Genomic DNA, 22702 nt, shown 5'->3' with positions numbered 1-22702 from the left:
TTTGTAGAATCCCTTTAACTGCGTGAACGTTAAGTGGTTGGTGGTTGTATTTTTGTATTGTTTGCATAGTTGAAGTTTATGATGTGTATGAAATACATCAAACATCTTCATTCATGTTACATTATGAAGAATTGCTTTATCTGTATCCATTTATCTATGTTGCGGGTTGCATCGGCCCAAAGTTCTTAATAAGCAATGTTATGTTGCGTGTTACTTCGACGCGCTCTCGCAAGGAAGCAAGATGCTATTGGACTATTACAGGAATGACAACCGACATTTTTCCGAATATCTTTCCACGTTCAAATATTTATGTTGGTAAGCAAATTAATTATTAAGAACGTAAGTAAATGCCTGTTACTTTGAATATTTTCGCCAAGTTATCTGCCAGTAACTGAATTTGTCTGGGGTCGAGTGTATCATCACGATGCGTTAGAAGTCGTATATTGACGCTAGCTTCTACTGCGTATGTATTCAGTTCAAAGTGTGTCATGGTTCGCTGTATGCCGTCATGTGGCTAGCTGATGAGCCTCAAGAATTCAATCTTCCTACTCCCGCAAAGGCGTATTACCTATGTGCCAGAGAAGTTGCCTAGCAAGTACGGCGTTCATTCTGAAGAGTACGTACCGATACGCTCGGTAACGCCGGTAGTGGCAGGAATGTGAACTGTTTGGAAACACGTACTGAGGTGAGTTTTTTTTCTTATTGTCGGGATATGGCTAGAGAGTTAAGACAATTACTTACATATTTGTTGACAATAACTTCGACGGTCAACATGGACACGGAGCAATTGATTTGTGCTGTGGAATGTTGCCGTACGCAACCGATGATAAAAAATACCCTGCGTACGACTTGCCCGCGCAAAACACAGTTCGAATGAGGTTAAGATAACACACAGACTTTACAGACCGCCATCTGTTGCTACGACGTTCATGTTATACCGTACACGTTCTCAAGTTCAGATTGAACGCCTTGATTAAAAGGCAACTTCTCTGATATAAAAGCTGAAACTCGCTTCAAATTGTTGACTCACAACAATGACGTCATGACACACTTTGAAATGAACACCCAGTATAGGCTATACTATGATCACACAATTTAATTCCGCATACTTTCCTGTTGTATGTTATATTTTCGGCTTTATTCGTCACTTATACCCATATCACTTAAATGTGAGCAAGGGTCCAATGCAGTGGTCAACTGATTTGCACTGTGTATCTCCCTAGCTCGCTCGCTTGCCCTGACTGTGAGCAACCGAGTGTGCGGTAACGGAGCAGAGGTGTAGTGGCGGTGTCTCTGTATTTTAATGAGCAAGACATTGGACAATTTGAAATGTTTCTAGCCGCTTAATTCGTCGTAATGTCCATGATTCTGCCCCATACAATTTCACAATCCACACAAAACACTTCACTAGTCTCTTCCTTAGTTCTTTAGCCAGAGGTCCGCAAAAGATGCTTCTTTTTCTATTAAAAGATTCCTTTGCCATTGCCTTCGCCTCTTAACTTCCTGGCAGCACCTCATGTTACTACACCCTAAGTATTAAGGATGATATCATCTAATTCAATATATTACTGCAAAATTCATTGCTGTTTCGAATGAAAAATTAGGAAAGGATGACATTATCAATAGCGATATTTCTCCTTTACCTGTTGTGATACGAAAAACATCTAAACTGGTCTGCAATATACTGAAGTAAATTATGGCATCGCCCTTAAGAGAATTATGACTTTGGTTGCTTTTTCCCTGTGCTGTTCAAAACATTTATTAATCTTATCTTGTTTTGTACTTTATTTTTTGTTAGTTAACATTGGTTGGTGTATGTTTACAAAGGTATAGGACAGTGGTTTATTTAGATGTTAGTTGAATGAATGTGTTGTTTGAAAAGTTTGCTTATTAGGTTATTTTTACTAATATTACTAAAGTGAGGATTCTGTTTGAGCTCCTAGTGTATGTTTCAAGAGGAATAGATATTTAGGCCTAACCAGAGTAAGGAGCGAAGGGCGTAGCAGGTTAACGTAAGACTTCGCATAGGAATTTAAAATTGAAAAGACTGGACTACTTGTAACAGGTCTGTATTACAGAAATAAGTTGTTGATAATGTATTGCTCTTGCGAATTTCACTAATATTTATAGTTCATTTCCTTTAACTAATGTGCGTCTACCTTAGGTTGATTCGACTGTATTTTGCCATCAGTAAAAGATCTGCGTTGTGTCGGAGGGCTGTTTCTGCGACCATTTGAAAGAAAAGCTGACTTGTAGCCCTGAACACATTTTACAAAATTTATAAGCCTAATGGGATTTCAAGGCAACCACTTTTATCAATTTCACTTTGCTCTCATCTAGCGACTGCAAAATAAGGCACTTTATATTCGTTATGGAATTGCGTGAAGCAACTGTACTTTCATCTAGCGGTCGTTACCAAAAATGTCTGTACGACGGAGGAGTGGTGATTGTTCCTATTTTATGTTTCCATTGCATAACATGGTAACAACGGCCAATTTGATACATATGTGATCAGGGCTTGTAGCCTATGACATACTTTGCACGATCGATAAATTGGACTCAAAATATATATCAGAGATTATTAATGCAGAAAAATTAGCTCCGACCCCGGGGATCGAACACGGGACGCCCAGTTCTACCCACTGGGCGCGCTAACCACCGAGCCAGGCCGAGGATATATCCACAGTACCATATCGAACTGGAGATCTCGGGTTCGTTCTCCGGAGACGGAGCGAATTTTTCTCCATTAATAATAACCAGTGGTTACCATAACAGATAATTCTGTAGAACCAATTATATATCACAGAGTTTGAAAACTTTTCTGTTATGTGTCTTTCGTAACGCACATGATGATTGATTTAGGCATGAGAAATTTATCTGCTAAATGGATCTGCAAACGCCTGAACGCTGATTACAAACAACTCAGAATAACAATGTTCAATTCGATTTGCCAGCCACCGTTTTGAAGAGTATACTTCTAAATATCGGATCGCATTTTAACTATGGATTAACCATTAATCCAACCCCTCCAGTGAGCGAATGCTCAGATCTTCACATCCCGTCACACAGGAGGCCAGGGTTTGAGTTCTGGCATTTTTAAAGAAAAATCCATACTGATACTTGTGCTGGTCGAAGTTGTGGCTTATCTCGGGGTTCACCGTTTCACCTTGTTAGACTAGGCATCTACCAATTCGGTCAACATTTCTCCATTCCTTCATCATCCTATACCACTCCCCTAGCATCGACTGGCGACGCAGGAACGAGTGAGATTGTCTGCTAACACGGATGCGCAAAACGTCAGTGGGTATGGGTTTGGGAAAGTGCCTAATTTCAGTGTTAGCGCAATAGACCTTGAAAGATCGTAGCGTTAGGTCGTAATGCCCTCTGTCCCGAAATGCCATTATATTTCAACTATTAATTCATTATGTGCTATGCAAAAGAAAATAACAATCATAAGAATCCACACTGCACACACTCTGGTGTTCCACGACCAAACACTCATCGCATTCAAAAATCGGCAGGAAAGGTCCTGCATCAGTTTTTTGTGACAAAGAATAATTATGACGGACTACTTAGAAGGTGAAACAGTGACGGGAAAATATTGTGGAGAAATTTTGTCGTAACATTTCCAAATGTGTGCAGTTCTTGCCCTTAATGTGTTGCAGAAAATTAAGTCGTCTTGGAAGTGATTGACCATCTTCTATATTCGTCAAATTTAGCTCTCTAACACTATTTCCGAAAATAAATATTAATTCAAAAGAGAGCAGTTTTTTTCATTTGAAGAAAAATAAATAGGCCTACTGTGGAAGAGTGAATTGCAGACCAAAATTATCAATTTTTAAAGGCTTAGAATTGCTTCATGATCATTACGCTAATTGTATTGAGTTAAACGGTAGTTGAAGAAATAAAAATTTGCTGTGGGGAAACAGGAACTTTTTCCATCTTAGGCTAGAGTTTGTCACAACATCACCTCGTAAATTTTATGGTTTGCGCAAATATATTATGTAAGTAACTTTGCACAATTTTGTACAAAATAGCCACTGTAAGAAGTATAAGGTACACGTACCAATTAACGCCACCTTAACACTTAAGTCACTGTTGCTCTGAAAATAAGTTATGTACAAACACAAAAATTATGACAAAGAAACTTTGATTTTATCTTTAGAAAATAGTACAATGAAAATGGTGATATTATTTACTGGAGAAGAATTACAACTAAAATAGGAAAACTTTGAACACTGGCGTTATTAGGAACAGCTTGTCCAATTAACGCCACCCATTTTCTAGTAACCTATATACTTATAATTATTAATGATTATTTTTTCTAAGCAACACAAATTGTACTAAGCAACTAAATTTGAGTTTCTGTTAATAAAAGGTACAAAATTACTAATGAAATATTCTTGATCTGAAGCTGAAACACCAGATGGATTAGGAAAATATGTTTTCCGGTAACTTCTTCTTTAAAAAAAAGAGACGAGACAAGTAGAAAGTTATAAACACAATAACTTTAACGTTAGTTAAATATGAATGTTCTTCCAAAAGTAAAACATAAACTTAAGAGTTTGATAAGTTATTGAACCAGTATCATCACTATGCACATTCTGGACATTTGTAAATTGAAAGCTTAGTGTTTTCACTGATGTTTCCACAATAATTATGTAAATACCTCACACAATATAAATATAACAGCAATGAAAATACCATTAAGAACTGAGGCGACTATCGTTAAACAAATGAGTACCGTACTAACATAACCTAAGATTTTATCTGTAGACCTTTAACGCCACGTGGCGTTAAAGCCCTACTGCGTACTTAGTAACATTACACGCCTGTTTCTCTAACATTTTCAAATGTTATAGATGGCATAGTAGAATGTTTAAGGATCATGAAAATATATAGTTTAATATAGTTATTATCAAGCCTAGGGAATTCAGCAGTTTAAAAACAGGTTAATGATACACAAAGTATATATTGCTGGTTGTGTTTGTAAAGAAACTTCCTTCGCCTAGTCCCGAAAGACTGCCCATTCGACTTCATACTAGTGATCGGTTGTCTGATAGTTGATAGCTAGCATTCCAAGAGTACAGGCGAGTACAAATCTACGTCCTCAATTACTATGCCGGAAGTTTCACTGAAAAAAAGAGGATAAATTAAAGAAACTTGTGGAAGTATACGAAAGTAAGTGCTTTTGTACAGATAGCATTAATATCACATGTAAAGCTTGCCACACTGTAATAAAGGGCGAGAGCCCCAAATACATAGAACAGCATATCAAAACTCAGAGACATGAAGCTCATTTACAATTATTCATTCGTAACGAGAAGGAAGCAAGCGCGCCTTCTGTTTCAAATTCTGATAGACACAATGATTTTTTTCCGGGATTTGTGTGAAATGATGGTGAGCTCCAACATTCCTTTTAACAAATTGGAAAACCCCCACTTCAAGAATTTTATAGAGAAGTATACGGGCAGAATTGCCCCGTCTGAAACAACTCTACGTAAAGAATATTTAATGTCATGTTACTTTGATTGTTTGTAGTAGATAATCCCTCAAAATGAAGATGAAAAAGTGTGTTGGTGCAACAAAAGTTTACAAACATTCTCAAGAAAAAACTTTAGATTTTCCAAACTTTGTGAAATTCGAAATAAAACAACAAATCGAATACACAAAGCTTTAAATAGTATTGACAGTGATTGTGATAGTGAGTGGTGCATGGTTTAAGTTTGCCATCACCACATCATGCGATGTTGAAAGAACCTTTTCTCAGTTAAAAAATTGTTTGTCAGAAAATAGAAGAAGCTTTTCATTTGATAATTTAAGAATTTATGTTGTGGTTCATTGCAACAAATCATATGATTCGTGTTTGTAAACAAAATAGTATGAGGAATAACTACTGTAATTCCTTACATATGAATGTGTAAGACTTGTTTTTGCAATTAATATTATACTGTATTTCTGTACTATTTTGCAGTTCACTTTGTCGAACGTAACGTAATCATTTTATTATTACGCTAAAGTTTGGGCGAGAACTTATTTTTGTCGTAGTCTGTACTGGAACACCCGTGTACGTATCGTATGCTCACTGTGTGTAAAGAGCGTCAGGGTTCAATAAACCTCCTTTCATACTTAACCTGTAAGCATTGTTTACCTGCTGAAGTCCCGGGCTTTGGTTATTATTTTTTCAACACACAAAATAAAATATTGCCTTTACATTGATATAAGAACAGCCTTTCACTATCAATACACAACAGCAAAATGGTGGAATATCATGTTCACTCGTAAATGTCAGCGGACAGCTAGCAACTCATTTCATCACTACATGGCAAGCGAATGCAGGCTACAGTAGTGCACTACCAAAATCTGGTGTCGTTAACACGAATTAATAATGTGGCGTTAAAGATATACATGGCGTTATTTGTCTCAGAGACTTTACTATTTATAAAAATGTTAGATAAAAGTTTTTATCTTGTATATAATTCCGTTTACAATCATTCAATCTACATGGGGAGAACTGATATTTTGCAATTCACTAAGTAAGAAAATGTATGTCTTTCCAGTGAAACAGCAACTGAACCAATGGCTGAAAAGGAAAAATCCAAGACCGTGCCCCGTCGGCTCTTAATTCCACAGGTAGGTCCTTAAGACAAAGTCACTTCATATTGTCAAAGGATATTGAATGTCTGATAATAGATGCACATATCAGCCAGAACCTCATTCAAAGCATAAATACTACATAATGAATTAAATGAAACATAAAGTTAATATTGAATTTGCAACATTTCATAATACAATATTTTACAATTGGCCTCAGCACCATAGAAAAATACAGAAATTGGTAAATAATATTTACTCGTAAGCCTACATCTACACCATGTTTATATTTATAGTGCAGTTCACGTTTCCATTACACAAATCAATGGAATATTACTCCTATCGATTGTGGAAGTCGCGGATATCTGTGTCCGTTGTCCTTGTAAAACTTCTACTGAATTTGTACCGCCATAGATCATTCTCCCATCGCTTCATTACATTTAACTGAAACTTCTTTTCGAACCTCAAAATATCCACCCAAATATGTCTCCATGATTTTCCGTCTATTAACTGTTCCTGCATGGAAAGCCTCGTAATGAGTGTAGTTCGTTCACATCTTCAACAATACATACGGGCCAGTTAATTCTGAGCACATTTTCAGGCGTGTCCTTCCCTACCGGTTGTTCAACACGTACATGTTAATATTCACTTATAACATATAATGAAATTCGACATAATATGAAATAATAGTAATATGCGTTACAAGAGCGGTATGTTGACGTTTTCATGTTCGAGGAAAAGATTGAAAAAGTGAAACGTAATTGAGCTTTTCTAATTTCCGAGAACATGAAAACAAACATACCGCTCGTGTATCGTACATTATTTTGTGCGAAGATCGTTTATTACATACCTGAAAGACGAATTTCTATTTAGTTGCAATGAAATCTCCATGTTGGTTTCTGTGTAATGACGGCAACTTCGGAAAACCATAATATCTTTCTTCAACATTGTTGCTATAAAATGTTTTCTGTTTTTACTATACTCCAGCAGGCCGTGATATACGTCTTTCTTCCCCCCCCCCTAGTCTATAAATGCGAACTTAAAACAAACGGTAAGGTTATGTAATGATTTATTTTTCATTTTAATATTTTAACAATATTATTTATATAACATATTGCAGTAATAACATCGGCATCTGCAATCTTGTTGATTTTTTCACGGCTTCCTTAATGTTACTTGTATCAGGAATGCAATAAGTTTCGTGGAGTAGTAGACTTTACTTAATTTTGCAAATATTTAAAAACAATAATTAACATTACAATTTAGGTGAAATTGCAGTGGTAAGTTTCCAATTTATAATTATTACTACGTTAAACGCCTCTAAAAATAATATGTTAAAAGCCTAAGGCAGTAAAAGGAATGTCGCGCTTATAATAATAATAATAATAATAATGATTTATTTTAGCTGGCAGAGTTAAGGCCGTAAGGCCTTCTCTTCCACACAACCAGCAACCAGCGGTAAGAAGAGGGAAATTGTTATGTGTGTTAGGTTGGGAATATTGAATGTGGTATTTTACACTTACCGCGTATTGGTTCTGTGCGGAAAACAAGCAAATACGCACGATTTCGCACAAAATATTGTACGTTACAAGAATTCAAAGTATTTTAAGAGGCTGGCTCGGGAGTCACGAAATTTCGAACATGTTCCAGATGCTGTCGTATGAGAACTACCTCAAACCAGTTCAATGAAGAAGTAGGCTACATTCTTGAGACTAATAATAATAATAATAATAATAATAATAATAATAATAATAATAATAATAATATTAATAATAATAATAATAACTAAAACAAAATTAATTTCAACCAGTTATTTTCCCTGTATCATCAGTTCTCTTCAATCTAAAGAAACCAGTACTATAGTTTCTGTATGAAAATTACTTTGGAACGAATTCCTCAAGTACATTGTCCCCTTATTTCGAGCGACATCTAAGCTCCAATTATTGCGCGTTTTTTATTTCCCCACTGTTATTACGATCTTAAATCAGAAAGCAATGAACAAATTATTATTTCAGTACTTGAAATCATATGTGAGGTGTCTAGAGCAAAAGGAATATGTGACATAAACCAAATGTTGAGAAAAATGAGATTGAATTTAAGTGGAAAAGAAAAATTGCACGCAAGATCTATTATATCTATTCTGTTTTGCGCTTACATATTGAGTTTTGCTCTTATGAAATAGTTCATTCAGGTTTTGAGGATATTTTAAAATTAAGATATTAGAAAAATATTTTCTAATGAGACGTTGCACTATTCTCCTTGTGTTCCAGACTATTTTGCAGATTACGTAAGAGTTCAAACTAAATATAAAAAATGTAGGCCTAATATGTATATTACAAAACACAACATAAATTTAAAAAATCTTACGAATACGGAATAAGTTGAAGTTTTTGAAACATACAATAGAATGTCCCATTTATTTTGCTCACTCAAAATACTCGTAATTCGTCCTCACAGGCGCCAAATAAAAACTGTTTTAACAGAAGTTGTTTAAGTACAATGGGGAATTAATACTATGGGTATGTATTTCTTGTAAGTTTGTCCATTAAGGAGACACTGGAAATTAATTATGTTTTTTAATCACAGATGACTTTTTATTCGAACCCCTTCAGGGCCTGTTAAAAATGTATCACAATGTACCATTCTAATAAGCAAAGCACTGAGGGGTTAAAAAAAATGGAACTCATAGTGCACGTATTTACTGAAAGACCTATACTCCTTATGCTTCAGATCCTTAATTAAAAACCTGACCCACCCTGCAGCGTCATAACTTAAGGCATCACAGCTAGACTCGGTCAAAGAATGCGCGCTAGTTCGAGTCCTCATGGGAAGGAATTTTTTCGTGAAACCTCGGCCAGTGTATGGGACCTGCGCTCACACAACTTCGTTATGAATTTGGTGAACTCTACGAGTGGTAGCGAAATGCGATTTGGAAATCCATCTATAACGGCTGGTGGAATAATCATGATGACCAAACGTTAACCTCATAGGTACTAATTGGATGATCATCCACCTCTGCTGAGGTATGTGGACGTGAAGCCAGCAGTTATGTGGTCGGCCTTGGCGTCACACATTACATACTTTAATAACCTATATGTTGATACAGCTTCATAAAATAACCCAATAAAATAAGAAATATAATACATACTTTAAATTATAAATCAAAACTATAGTGAATTGAGATGGTGTCGGGTGAAGTTCCTGGGTAGCTCAGTCGGTAGAGCGATGGCTCGCTCAGGCAAAGGTCCCGGGATTGATATCCGGCCCCGGAACAATTTTTCCCGTGAAATTATTGAAATCTGCTTCACCTGAAGGCTAGATTTGCATATTACATTAAACGTTTTTTCATAAATAACATCATATACAAACTGCTAATGTAGAGGCACTCAACGCCCAGACTCTGCAACCGAATCGGTGACTGCAAACGAATTTAGTTGACATTCAGACAAATGTTTATTGTAATTATATTCTATCTATGCTAAAGACTCTGTGCTTTCTAGTTGATCGTCGCATGTGTGTGTGCATTGGGTGGAATTAACTGCGGTCTGTGTACGGGCCACTCAGCGGTGCTAATACCCAGACTGCACCAGAATGATAGCACCATACCCATCGACGACGATATCGGCTCTTGGATAGGTAAGACGTCAAAAACAACACATCTCGGGGTATATCTTGATTGGCAATGGCAGTCAGAGTGGAAGTGGATGGTGCATACAGCCCATGCGTTATACTGATTTCTACACTTAGCTCCAACACATCAATCGTATCAGACAAGATTTGGAATCAATGTTTGTAGTTTGCCGTATACGAGCATTTGTTCTTGCTTTAATTATACAGACGTGGACAAATTATTAACAAAATTGACGATTTTTCATGATAATTCTATTTACAAAATTTGACTTTTCAATTTAGAGTGCAGTTGAAAATTTTGCATATTTCCTTCATTACAGAAGACAGAAATATGCAAAAATGTCAACTGTAGTTTAAATTGAAGAGTCAGGTTTTGTAAAAATATATAATAAAAATCTTCAATTTTGCTAATAATTTGTAAATTAGCAAAAATGTCAACTGCATTGAAGAGTCAAATTTTGTAAAAATATAAAACAAAAATCTTCAGTTTTGCTAATAATTTGGAAATATCCAAAATGTCAACTGTGGTCCAAATTGAAGAATCGAATTTTCTAAAAATATACAATAAAAACCTTCAGTTTTGCTAATAATTTGTAAATATGCAAAAATATCAAATGTAGTCCAAATTGAGGAGTTAAATTTTGAAAAATATACAATACAAATCTTCAATTTTGCTAATAATTTGGAAATACACAAAAATGTCAACTGTAGTCTAAATTAAAGAATCATATTTTGTAAAAATATATAATAAAAATCTTCAATTTTGCTAATAATTTGTCCACGTCTGTAACATCCTGTCACATCACCGACAGCTAAAGATATACCAAGAGATGTGCAGTTCTATATGGACATTTCAGAAACGTTTAAAACGGTAAAGTTACCTGTTATTTCAGACTAAACATTGAATTAATTTTTTAACACCCTCAAAGTACGTTTCCTTACATTTACATGCCTTCTAGCCTATACGTAATGAAATAATGAATACTATTACTTAACAAAGAGCGATGGCGAACATGTGAGACGAAATTTCAATCAAATCAGTACCAATTTTTAGGATTTAGGTCAGAATATTATGAATGTTATGAACGTAAAATATTTAGACTTACAAGAGAACCGTTACAGGTCATGGTGATTGAATTCAATGAAAATGCATATTTAAGTTCATTTTCGTTCGTTAAGGAACGTGGTAATAGCCGTTTGTTTCCTCATTTTTCCTTACTATCAATGTCTTTCTTATGAAAATTGTCTGAAAGCACAGTCGTTCAGGAGCAGGGTGTTAGTAATACTATTGCAGTATCCAAAACATTGTGTAAGAGACAGAATACTATAGGCTGAGAGAGACAGAAACGATAATGAAACTCTCCAGAAGCGTTACTGATTCTCTATCATACAGGATGCTACTTTTCCAAGAAACAGAAAGAGAAAGCCAATTATTGTACAGGAATTTAAGGCACGCCAAAAGAGACCCATAGTGACTCTTTAGGCCATGTTGTTAAAATATAATGACATAGAGAGATGCTAATTTCTAAACAACAATACGGTGCTGCTCCACTAGATCTTAGCTCTAGATTTGTTCCTATAAATTTGTAAGTAATGAAAGTAACTGACTGAAATTTGATACGAAAAGGTCCTGGTGTATGAGAAGCATGGAAAATGTTGATAGTGATCGATATCAGCATCAAGACATGCCTACTCACGCTTCTCCATATTACGGAGGCTATTCAATCACATCGGGAGACACAATATAAATTTCTCACATGATGTTTTCTTTAAATTTCATAACACTACGTCCCTTATTACCCCATTCAGGAACAAATCCTTTGGGGTAAGATCAGGCGACCGTAGAAACGACACGATCTTCAAAGAAGGAAACAATTTAAGCCAATCTGATATTTGAGTACTGCTGGAAATAGACAGTAGTTATTCGCAGTCCAACAGATTCACAAACTCTTGAAAGTTTTCCATGTTGATTGAATATTTACTGAATGAAGCTGGGGGCAATGCGGCTTAGCGACAGAGCACACCACCTCCAATTTCTTCATCATGAAGAGATGTCTCGTGCGTGGTGTGAGAATTCTTACAAGACCAAATCTAGGTAATCTGGGAATTGATGTGCATCCTTCAAGATGGAACAAAGTTTCGTCAGAGAACCACATTTAATCTAGTATTCTTGAATGTGCATTGACTAAATTCTGGGAACAATGACACTGAGTCTCTTCTGTTTGTGGAGAGGTTTCAATTCTTGCAAAGCAGTAATAAGCTACATGCAGCTTTGCGTCTTCCAGCTAGAAGAAACCCCTCCCCCAACTCCTAGACAGTTTGAGCGATGATTTCTCTGAGTATGCGAGCAGTTCTTCACTTCCTGTGACGTTGCTTCTAGCAGTTTCAGACGTCCTCCTTCGTGGATATACATCAATGTTCCCATGGTTTCCAGTTTCTTTATCAGACATTGAATGGGGGACTTCACCAGTGGTTTCCGAACCTCAAACTGCTCAATAAATTGTCTTTTACACTTCTTTTCGAAGCAGTTTTCTAGTTCGTCCGGGCAGTAGACACGCGCTGGTCCTTTGTTTACCGGTTTATGTTGTATTGTACCTACTGCATTACTGGTAACACAAATGCACGATGACTGTTGAAGATATCAGTTAGATGCAATGCACCAATTGCAGAGGACAGCAAACAAACAGTCGACCTTAACTTAGAGCAGGCGCTACACACAGCCTACACAACAGCGTCGTGAATCTTGTCCTTCCCTAACCATGCTTCTCATACACCAAAGTATGTCCGGTAGGCTATGTCCATTTGAGAGGTCACTAAATTGCTTCTATAAATTTGACAGTTACAAGGAAAATCAGAGACTGAGAGCAAGTTAAACATCCGGTATGAAATATATGTTAACTAGATTTATGTACAAACGGAACTTTACTCTTTTGTAAACGAAATTCAGTTTTCTGAAAACCATATTAACAATTTTTTTTCTCACTTAAAAAGTCTTCTATTTTAAGCAGCATGTGAATATTAGGGATAATAATTGAATTACATACATTTTTGTTACAGCTAGTGTTTATAGCATGGGTATACCATTGGGAAATATCATCGGAGGAAGCTTAACAGACCGATTAGGTCGCAGAATGATGTTACGTATTTCACAACTACCCTACATCTTGGGCTGGATACTGTTGGCTACAGCTCAGTCGCACCAGATGGTCATAGCAGCAAGGTTCATATTGGGCATAGCCAGGGGAATGACTGTAGACGCCGCATTGGTAAGTATAGCCCAATTGGAAAACAGACCATTGGTCAGTAAAAAAGCCTAATATTTACTAGATTATTTTGAAAGACAATAATACTCTACCATGGCAAATCCGTCAAGATGAATAATGTAAGGCGAGTCAGAGACGAAGTAATTAAGAATTAACCTCGAAACAAGTATGCCTACTAACGATCTGTTTTGTTATTATAGCAACAACTTTGGTACGCGGTGTTTTCCTTCTCCGATAGAAAACACAGAGAATACAAAATATAATAATGATAAATTATAAAAAAAAAAACGTGACTGGAATGAGATGGCTCATGTGTTTCGCATGGGGCTATGGTTTCTCCGTGCTTTTTCACAGTTACTTCGATAAATGCCGAGTTGGAATTTTCATTCATTCTTTAATAGCACTTCCAAAGGCGCTTCGACATTTTGAAAGGGCCGTTGGAATGGACCCTATGCTACTTGGTCATCTTAGCGGTATCAACTTACGGCGGAGGGCGGAGGGGGACCCACATTCTCTGAGCGGGTGAGGGGTGACATGCGTCCTCTGGGCTGGCATACCTCATCCTCATTCATCCCATAAAGTCTGGGTGCACAACAGGCCTTTGTATGACCGATGTGCAAAAAATCGTCCCTAACCCGCATCTAGCCAGCGTTACCTAACATAACCTAACTAGTTTGCAATTAGACGCTGAATTGTTGGAACGTTTACCATTATTGCGTTTTCGAGGGAAGTGAAAATTTTGGCGGTAAGTCCTCTTGAATCTACATTGTTAATCTACAATGTTAGAACGTGCAAATTAATCCGAACACGAAATATTTTTACATTTTCTGTCATTGTTGGCCTCACAGCTGCTCATACCGCTATAATTGACATCTGTAATACGTGTAATTCCATTGTTGAAGGTTTGTCATTATTTTTTTATATAATATGTGACATTTTGCCTGTCGTTTTGTACTTATAAGCATTTCAGTTGTGTTGAAGACTTAATACTGCAATTCTGTGTACATTCTGTCGTCTTCACAAATGGATACAACTCCACGAAAACGGTCTAAAATTATAACATTAGCAGAGCATTCTTCTATGACACAGAGGCAAATTGCTGCAGAATGTCACATCGGTTTGGCTACTGTTAATTCGATCATAAAACGATACAGGGAGACTGGATCCATCACACCTCAGAAAAAAGGAAACTGTGGCCGGAAAAGGAAGACTTCACCTGCAGATGATCGTTTAATTGTCAGCAAAAGTAAATTAAATCCTACACTAACTGCTGTCGACTTAACCCGCGAGTTAATGGCTACCACTGGGGCGAATATTCACGTCACAACAGTGCGGCGTAGGCTTTTGGAAGCTGGACGAAGGGCTCGTAAGCCTATTAAGAAGCAACTGCTAACCCCTGTTTTTATGTGCAAAAAACGCTTAATGTGGGCAAAATTACATCAACACTGGACAGTGAACGACTGGAAGAATGTACTTTTTTCCGATGAGTCTCATTTCGAGGTCCACGGCCACCGTGTTTCTTACGCACGGAAAGCATCCGAAAAAGTAACAGCAGCTCATCTCCAACAAGCACCCAAATACCCCCGTAAAATAATGTTTTGGGGTTGTTTTACGCATGAAGGGCCTGGAGCATTAGTACCTATCAAGGGAATGATGAATTCTGACAAATATATTCACTTATTGTAAACCAGAATCGTGCCCCTGCTGCAAAAATCATTTCCGGATGGCAGAGGTGTGTTCCAACAAGACCTGGCACCATGCCATACGTCTCGAAAAACTACAGAGTTCTTCAACAAGAAGAATATTAAGGTACTCCCCTGGCCAGGCAACTCACCCGACATCAACACCATTGAGAACTTATGGTCAATTTGCAAAAGAAGAATGCAAAAAATGGATTGTTCTACAAAGGAGAAGGTGATATCTGCCCTCATTGGTGTATGGTTTCGCGATGAAGAAATGAAGAATATTTGTGGGAAATTAGTGGAATCCATGCCAAATCGTCTCTGAGCTGTTATTAGGAACAAGGGAGGCCACATACATTACTGAGGTATGTCTTAGATCCTTTTGTATCCCGTTTGAGTGTTTTTGCATAAGTAATTACGTTGTTCGGATTAATTTGCACGCTACTGTATATGTTTAATTGATTTCGTTTTTAAATTATGATATATTTTGATGTTATGGCTTACAACATCAGTGTGTCATAAATATGAAATACTAGTACCTGTATTATTAGTATTTCATTTTTATACCCTGGTTTTCTGTTTCGATACTAGTGTCGGCACCTGTAGCAGAAGGGAAAAACTCACCCTCCAATGAACTTAGAAAACAGTGAAATGAAAAGACAACGCAAGAAACCATACAACAAGTTCGAGACAACTCGTGAGACGATTCATCACTATTCAGTATTCAGTTTGGGAAAATACCTTCTGATGAAGATGCTGAAACCTTGTTCTGTAATTTTCTTTGTAGAGGTCATTTTGACTTTGCAATTTTGTTTATCTTGTAACTTGTTAATAGTAGGTCTACTTCATATTTGTGCCTCCATTTTTATGAAGAAATATGTTAGATTTTGAGGAAGTTATTTTTTTTCAAGCATTTTATAACATCTTACGAACTTCTAAGTCTGGTGTACCATTCAGAGGGACATTCAGCAATAAACAGGACGATACTTTGCGTTCAGTATTCGAAACATGTAGGTTCAAAAACGGAAAAAAACGAAATGGTTCTTCGTATTTGTAACACTTGCTCTAATATTCAAATTAACGCTCTGTAACTATTCTGTTGCGTCATTGAAGCCCTCTATATCGTCGGAGTAACTACTACTGTTTCCTACAGTTTGTTTCTTCATGACCTAGTTCCATAGACAATTCAAAATAGGGACGTGGAGATGAGGGATTGGACATAGATTCATTTTGTAAAACTGCTTCGTAAACCCCTTTCAATGGACGTAACTTATCCTCGAGGGTCAAATTGATAAAACCTTACGTAACATTCAACATCTGACGTTACTTCTTTAGCAACAGCAATGAGTTAATCATACCATTGTAACGTCATTTCCTTAGGACGGATCAGAATCTTATAGGGATATATAGTGTTTGCTAGTGGGTTGGATGTTCAAGAATGTGTTTCCGTAGTACACCTAACAACCCTACTGAAAGATACTATTTCGCAAGAAATTGGGTATATTCAAAGACAAGGTCTGCAAAATTGTTTCCAGAGTATCACATAAACATTGGTTTGTTGAACAAGAGATTTGCAGACATATTACCAGTAAAAATCAAACGGTGATTTTTCTTTTCACCCTGTGCAGGATGGATGTGATATAACTGTGAAAATTGAAAGAAACACTACAGTATTATTAAAATAAATAAAAAAAACATTCACGTGTTTTGTAATTAAGTGCATTGTTAATTACAAAATTAAGCTGGTCTGCGTAGTTTGGCAACTGTATGACGTCCGGCTCACGTATCATAACACATGCATTCGGTCTGAACAGCAGAGTTCCATCCCTTTGCCAGTACAGTAGGATTGTTAGACTCTCTAATGGCAGGAAATAACCATACGTGCTAATATTTTTATTCAATTTGCAAGAAAATCGTCCACTTTATTGAAAAATTACATCCCTTATAAATTTCACTCATGATAAGAGTGACGTCAGAATCATACGGATAGTACTTATCGAGTAAAACAGAGTTAAGATCTACTCTATCTAAGAAATAAGCTATTAAAATCTATACAGCTATATTACTTTCACCCTGTATAAATACCTCAAAATCGCGTATTAATTTGTAAATTTTTACAAGCTAAATCTAGGTGATATATCAGTCTTTGTCAACAGCCAAAATCTTTTACTCATAATTCAGCAAGTTTGTTTGCATAATGTAGTAGAGTGTAATATTTTCAGGAAGATATTATCCTGCACCTGAATCACATTTATTGTAACAGATACTTATGGATGAACACTCAGATGCACGCCTGCGTGGAATCCTGTCCCTGCACATGTTTATATCCTACGTGATGGGAATCTTAATCATAACTGGGATAGGCACAGTCCTGGAGTGGCGGATTACTACAGTTGTAGCCACAATCTTCCCCATCGCCGGGTTTCTCTCTACTTGGGTGGTGCCAGAGAGTCCCATATGGCTTGTCAGAAACGGAAATACACACATGGCGAGATGCGTGCTGGAAAAAGCATGGGGAAAGCACAAAAAGGATCAGGTAAAATATTTAATAATTTTCATGCCATCTTCTTGTAAATTAAGTATCTTACATTATGCACAGGTTGATTCGTGAAGATTGTGGAATACACTAGGATGTGATTTCTGACATAATTCTGATGAAAAAGGTTCATATATCGCCGCCTTACAAAACGACCTTAACGTTATTGAAACCTGGAAAACAGAAAATAAAATGAAAATCAATGTCAGTAAAAGTAAGTCATATCCTTCTGTAGATCGCATAAAGAAATTTGGTTCAGATATCGGCTGAATGGTACATCGGTGCCATAAGTGAACACTTATAAATACCTAGGTATATATTTAAGTAACAAACTGGGTAGGGAGGAACAAGTCACTAATAGCACAACGAAAGCCTGGAAAGCACTACATTCCTCTATGCGCATTCTGAAGAAATCTAACCGAAGATCAAAAGAATTAGCGTACAAAATCCTTGTTCACCCAATTATGGAATATGGAGCAGTAGGTTGGGATCCGTACAGACAAAACCAAATCAATCAATAGAAAAGGTCTAAAGTAAGGCAGCAAAATATGTCAAAATGGGAAAGGGACATGGTGAAGAGATGGTAAAAATATTATGGTGAGATTCTCTCAAATCAAGGCGACGAAAAACAAGACTCACTGCGTTGTTTAAGGTACAAATGGGAACATTCATGCTGCAAACGTCTTAAGAATTTGTAGGATTTTGGACTTTCCGGAGTTGGATATGGAATAATTCTTCTTGGGTTCACAGCTAAGTGTTGCTTCTAGTCTTTCAACGACTAGTTGTGCTATCTTCTTCAGGGATTGAAGTGCCGAGGGACTATGTCTAAGTCGGTAGGTCAGTTGGTCTCACTAGTACCTAGTCTTGACCGCCAGCAGCGGAAAGGCTAACTGTCCGCTTATACACAGGCTAGACATGATTCCACAGCACTTCAATCCCTGAAGAAGATTCCAGAGCTAGTCATCGAAAGCTTGGAAGCAACAATACAACTCATATGGCTGAAAACCCGAGAAGAATAAAATTATTCTGTGTTAAGAATTATGTCTTACAAATACTAATTTGTTCAGTTTTAGTCTATATATTTTTAAATCTTTTTCAGGCACGACAAGAACTGGAAACCATGATAACTCGTTGCCAGAAAGATGGTGATGTCCTGTTCAAGATGTTTCTTCGACCTCACGTCATAAAATCATTCGTCATCTCCTTCATACTAATCATGCTACAAGTTTTTTGTGGTGCGCATATGTTCGTATTCTACTCTGTTGACATCATTTCCCGAGCCCGGCATGGTAGTCAAGATCTTCTGGATGAGTACGCGGTCACCAACATCGCTGGCTTTCTTCGTATTGCTGTACTCATTGTAATGGCCTGGGTTTCCATTGGAGTTAAAAGACGTACTATCATACTAAGTACTGCCATTGTCAGTAGTGTGTGCTTGCTGTCCCTAGGAAGTGCGATTGCAATGAACGCAACAAGCAAACTTATGTCAGAACGTGCACAGAGTTGGCTGTTACTGTCATTAATATTCGTGTACATTGCTGTGAGTTCTATTGGAATATTTACAATGCCAACTGCTCTCATTGGTGAGTTGCTACCGTCCAAAATACGTGGCCTGGCTTGTGGAGTTATATATGCTATCAATGAAGTAGTCTTGGGAAGTATACTAAAGAGTTATCCCTTGATGTGTAAGACAATTGGAATTCACGGAATTTTCTGGTTATTTGGTTCCTTCTGCCTGTTATTTGCTCTCTTCGTGTTTCTTTTCGTACCGGAGACACATAATCATACACTTATTCAAATAGAAGAATACTTCCAAGGACATAACATCCTATGGCAAATGAGACCGAAGGTATTCAGAAACCGAGAGTCACTTCAACAGAAGTTGATAAGTCCACACAATACTACAGATATGTTAGAGAGAAACAACACTGTTTGTTTGAAGCTGAGAGAAAGAGAGTTATCAGAAAGTGAATGTTGAAATTTGAAATTCTGAAAGATGGAACAATTTATTTTCAATAATTCTTAGAACTACTATGGATGAACTCACTCAAGCCAATTGGGGCTTAATAATAATATTTTCTATGGAATGGCAATGATATGAAATGTAGTTATGTCTGATTAATTTCTTTTTGAATGCTTTATTAAGGTTTCCAAGTCTTACCTGTATCACTATGTGCATATAAAATTAAAAAATAAAAATGTTAATATATCTTATTAATAACCCTTGCGCCCCAGAAAACAATACATAAAGAGTGGTAGCCACCGGCGTAGCTATGTCGGCTAAGGCACCTGCCTGACAATCCGGAGTTGAGCTCGGGCGCGGGTTCGATTCTGGCTTGGGCTGATTACCTGGTTGGGTTTTTCCGAGGTTTTCCCCAGTCATAAGACAAATGTCAGGTAATCTCTGGCGAAACCTCGGCTTCATTTCGCCAAATATAATTTCACTGTCACCAATTCCATCGACGCTAAATAACCTCGTATTTGATACAGCGTCGTTAAATATCCAAGTAAATAATACAGAGTGGTTCGTAATTCCCTCAGGGATTTTCAAAACCAGTAATGCAACAACCAAGACAGACACAACAGAATGTATTACCGTAACTTATTTTATCACATTAAACACTTTGCGCAATCCCTGTCTGAAGAGATGTTATTAAAAATTTTGAAATGAAATTAAATGTCGCATATTACCCTTCCCTCAAAGTACACTGCCATTTATTTCAACAAGTTTGTGGAGGAATATTTTCTATGGCATTTGTTTCGCATCGCGTACATTTTCGAGCGTGAAAGCTCAAATTGAACGATCTCCTAACAGTAGATCTGTACCTGATCTAAGTTGCGCTTTCTCTTTCTATACTTTCTTCTCTGTAACTCCACTACGAGTACCGTTAGAAGCCGTCTATACCGACAATATGTGACTGAATAATCCAAGCATGGGGCTTATCAACGACAAATTTATTAAGTTTAAAAAACTTTAATTTTCTGTGTCATTGAATGACACGTTGTGGAATAGTGAAACCAAATAAAATTATGTATTATCTGAATTAGTTAAGTGTGAAAACAGTGATGGTAAAATCTAATTAATGACCAGAGAGTGCGAGGTAGAAAACATGAAAGGTCATTGTTTTTGTGAGTCAACATTGTTTATTCAACTGTTTCAAAGAAACTTAGGCATGTAACATGTTTTGATTTGAAATAGGTTTTTTTAAGCTACCGGTACTTGCTATTTGGGAAAAGGAAATTGTATCAGAACAATGGAAGGTGTCCATAATTATACCTATGCTTCATCATAATATGATAAAGCAGAATTCCTGCACGGAAATATATTTATACTTCGGTACACCACAATAATAGGCTATGATATGCGAAAATAATCACTTAGTGATTTAAGACAGCGCTCATTCCAACGGATCACGGCCACTTAGTCACTCGTAATGAGTGCACCTCTGCACATAGTGTGTTGGACATTGTGCCACTGTCACACATCTGTGACACAGTGCATAGGGGTTGGCCACCAAAGGGAAACTGAGAGGTGCAACTTAAACGGAGAGGATTCAATCCGGTATCGCAACTGGAATCCGGTATGGCTTAGTGGATGGAGCATCAGCACGTAGCGCTGAAAACCCGGGTTCCAGTCCCGCTGCCGGAGAGAATTTTTCTTCACTCCATCCATCCTTCATCATAAGATAACGCAGAATTCCTGATCGGAAGTATCATATGTACTTCGGTACATCATATTAAATAAATAAATAATTTTTTTTTTCAATTTTGAATATTACATAAATTCCTTTTCGTAAGTAAAACTTTGTCGTATAAGAAAGTTTGAAAGTTACCAAGGCAGTATGTAGGGTATTTTGTGTCAGTGTAAAGTCATTGTTGTTTCTGGTAAGTAAATTTATATTAATTTGATCAATATATGAGTTTAATTAGAAGTTCTATAGTAATTTAATGATTACGGCAGAATAATTAGTTGAGGATTTAGTGCGTGAAGAGATTGAAGAAGCGTGGAGGATCGGTTACGCTAAATTAAGACAGGAAAATTATAATAAGTAGATATGAAAATATGTATGCGGTTCTTGTTAAGTGGTTGAACAGGAAAAGTGGAGAGGGAAATTGGTTTATTTTATATTAAGCAGTAATGTACTGTGTAGTAATCTTCAGGAATGGCAGAGGGATATGTGGAGAATTCTTTACAAATTAATATGTATTTTGCCCAAAGGATTTTGCACAACAGAAAAGGATATTTCCTCAATTTCCGAAGATGTAGCAGTACTACCAACATCTTGACAAATAAATAAAACCCACACCTTAAAAAATATGGGTTACACTGCTCCGGTAACATTTAATAATTTTACGAATTGTAGCATCGCATTTAAATTTGCTAAATAAAGGCTCAAATTGTTTCAACTTGTACTAGAACGGTAAGTAGTTACAACAGCACTGTGACTTCTTTTGTTTGTACAGTGCGATCGAAAAGTCCCTCCGCAACTCTATTAGTTCTAGTAACACTACAATACAACCCTGTCGAAAGTTGGCATTCCCCCAGTCATTCCGGTTTGACAACCTCATACCTCCAGTTCGTCATATGCTCAGCGGCCAGTGCTGCCACTTGAATTCTCTACCAAATACACTTGAATTCTCTGTCTAGTGGATTCTCGGTTACACAAGCACTGCGGAGAGACTTCTCAATCACACTGTATAACAACCAGAGAAAGTGCGGTATTGTCAGTCTACGAAGCATGTAAACAGCAAGGATAAGTAGGGGAAAAAGGTATAACAGTCCAAAAAAATACGGAGCACAGTTAATGCAAGCGAGTTAAATAATAGACAAACACACATTGATATTGAAGATGAAATGGGAACGGAAAATGGAGACCAAACGAAAAGTACGAAAGTAAAACATTCAAAGCCACAACTCACTTAAGAATGATTCATTCATTCATAGTGTTCTGCCCAAGGGCAGGTCTTTCACTGCAAACCCATCTTCTTTCAGTCTT

The 22702-nt window shown here is 36.9% G+C and overlaps 1 protein-coding gene across 1 annotated transcript; it reads left to right on the top strand.

Annotated features, from left to right (window-relative positions):
• The first annotated feature begins 1841 nt into the window (after positions 1-1841).
• LOC138711599 (facilitated trehalose transporter Tret1-like) lies at positions 1842-19893 on the top strand. The gene is made up of 6 exons (XM_069842743.1): positions 1842-2065; positions 6561-6633; positions 10095-10230; positions 13282-13490; positions 17433-17705; positions 18805-19893. The coding sequence occupies exons 2-6, from the start codon at positions 6580-6582 to the stop codon at positions 19681-19683; spliced, it is 1551 nt and encodes a 516-aa protein (XP_069698844.1). The 5' UTR covers positions 1842-2065; positions 6561-6579; the 3' UTR covers positions 19684-19893.
• Positions 19894-22702: the final 2809 nt, after the last annotated feature.

This window comes from Periplaneta americana, chromosome 13 (assembly GCF_040183065.1).
Source record: "Periplaneta americana isolate PAMFEO1 chromosome 13, P.americana_PAMFEO1_priV1, whole genome shotgun sequence".
Lineage (NCBI taxonomy): Eukaryota > Metazoa > Arthropoda > Insecta > Blattodea > Blattidae > Periplaneta > Periplaneta americana.
This window is presented reverse-complemented; position numbering and strand designations above follow the sequence as displayed.

Coding starts and splice junctions, on each gene's coding strand:
- LOC138711599 (XM_069842743.1), top strand. CDS start 6,580: ATGGCTGAAAAGGAAAAATCCAAGACCGTGCCCCGTCGGCTCTTAATT. Junction 10,231..13,281: donor CGATATCGGCTCTTGGATAG/GTAAGACGTCAA, acceptor TTTTTGTTACAG/CTAGTGTTTATAGCATGGGT. Junction 17,706..18,804: donor GAAAGCACAAAAAGGATCAG/GTAAAATATTTA, acceptor AATCTTTTTCAG/GCACGACAAGAACTGGAAAC.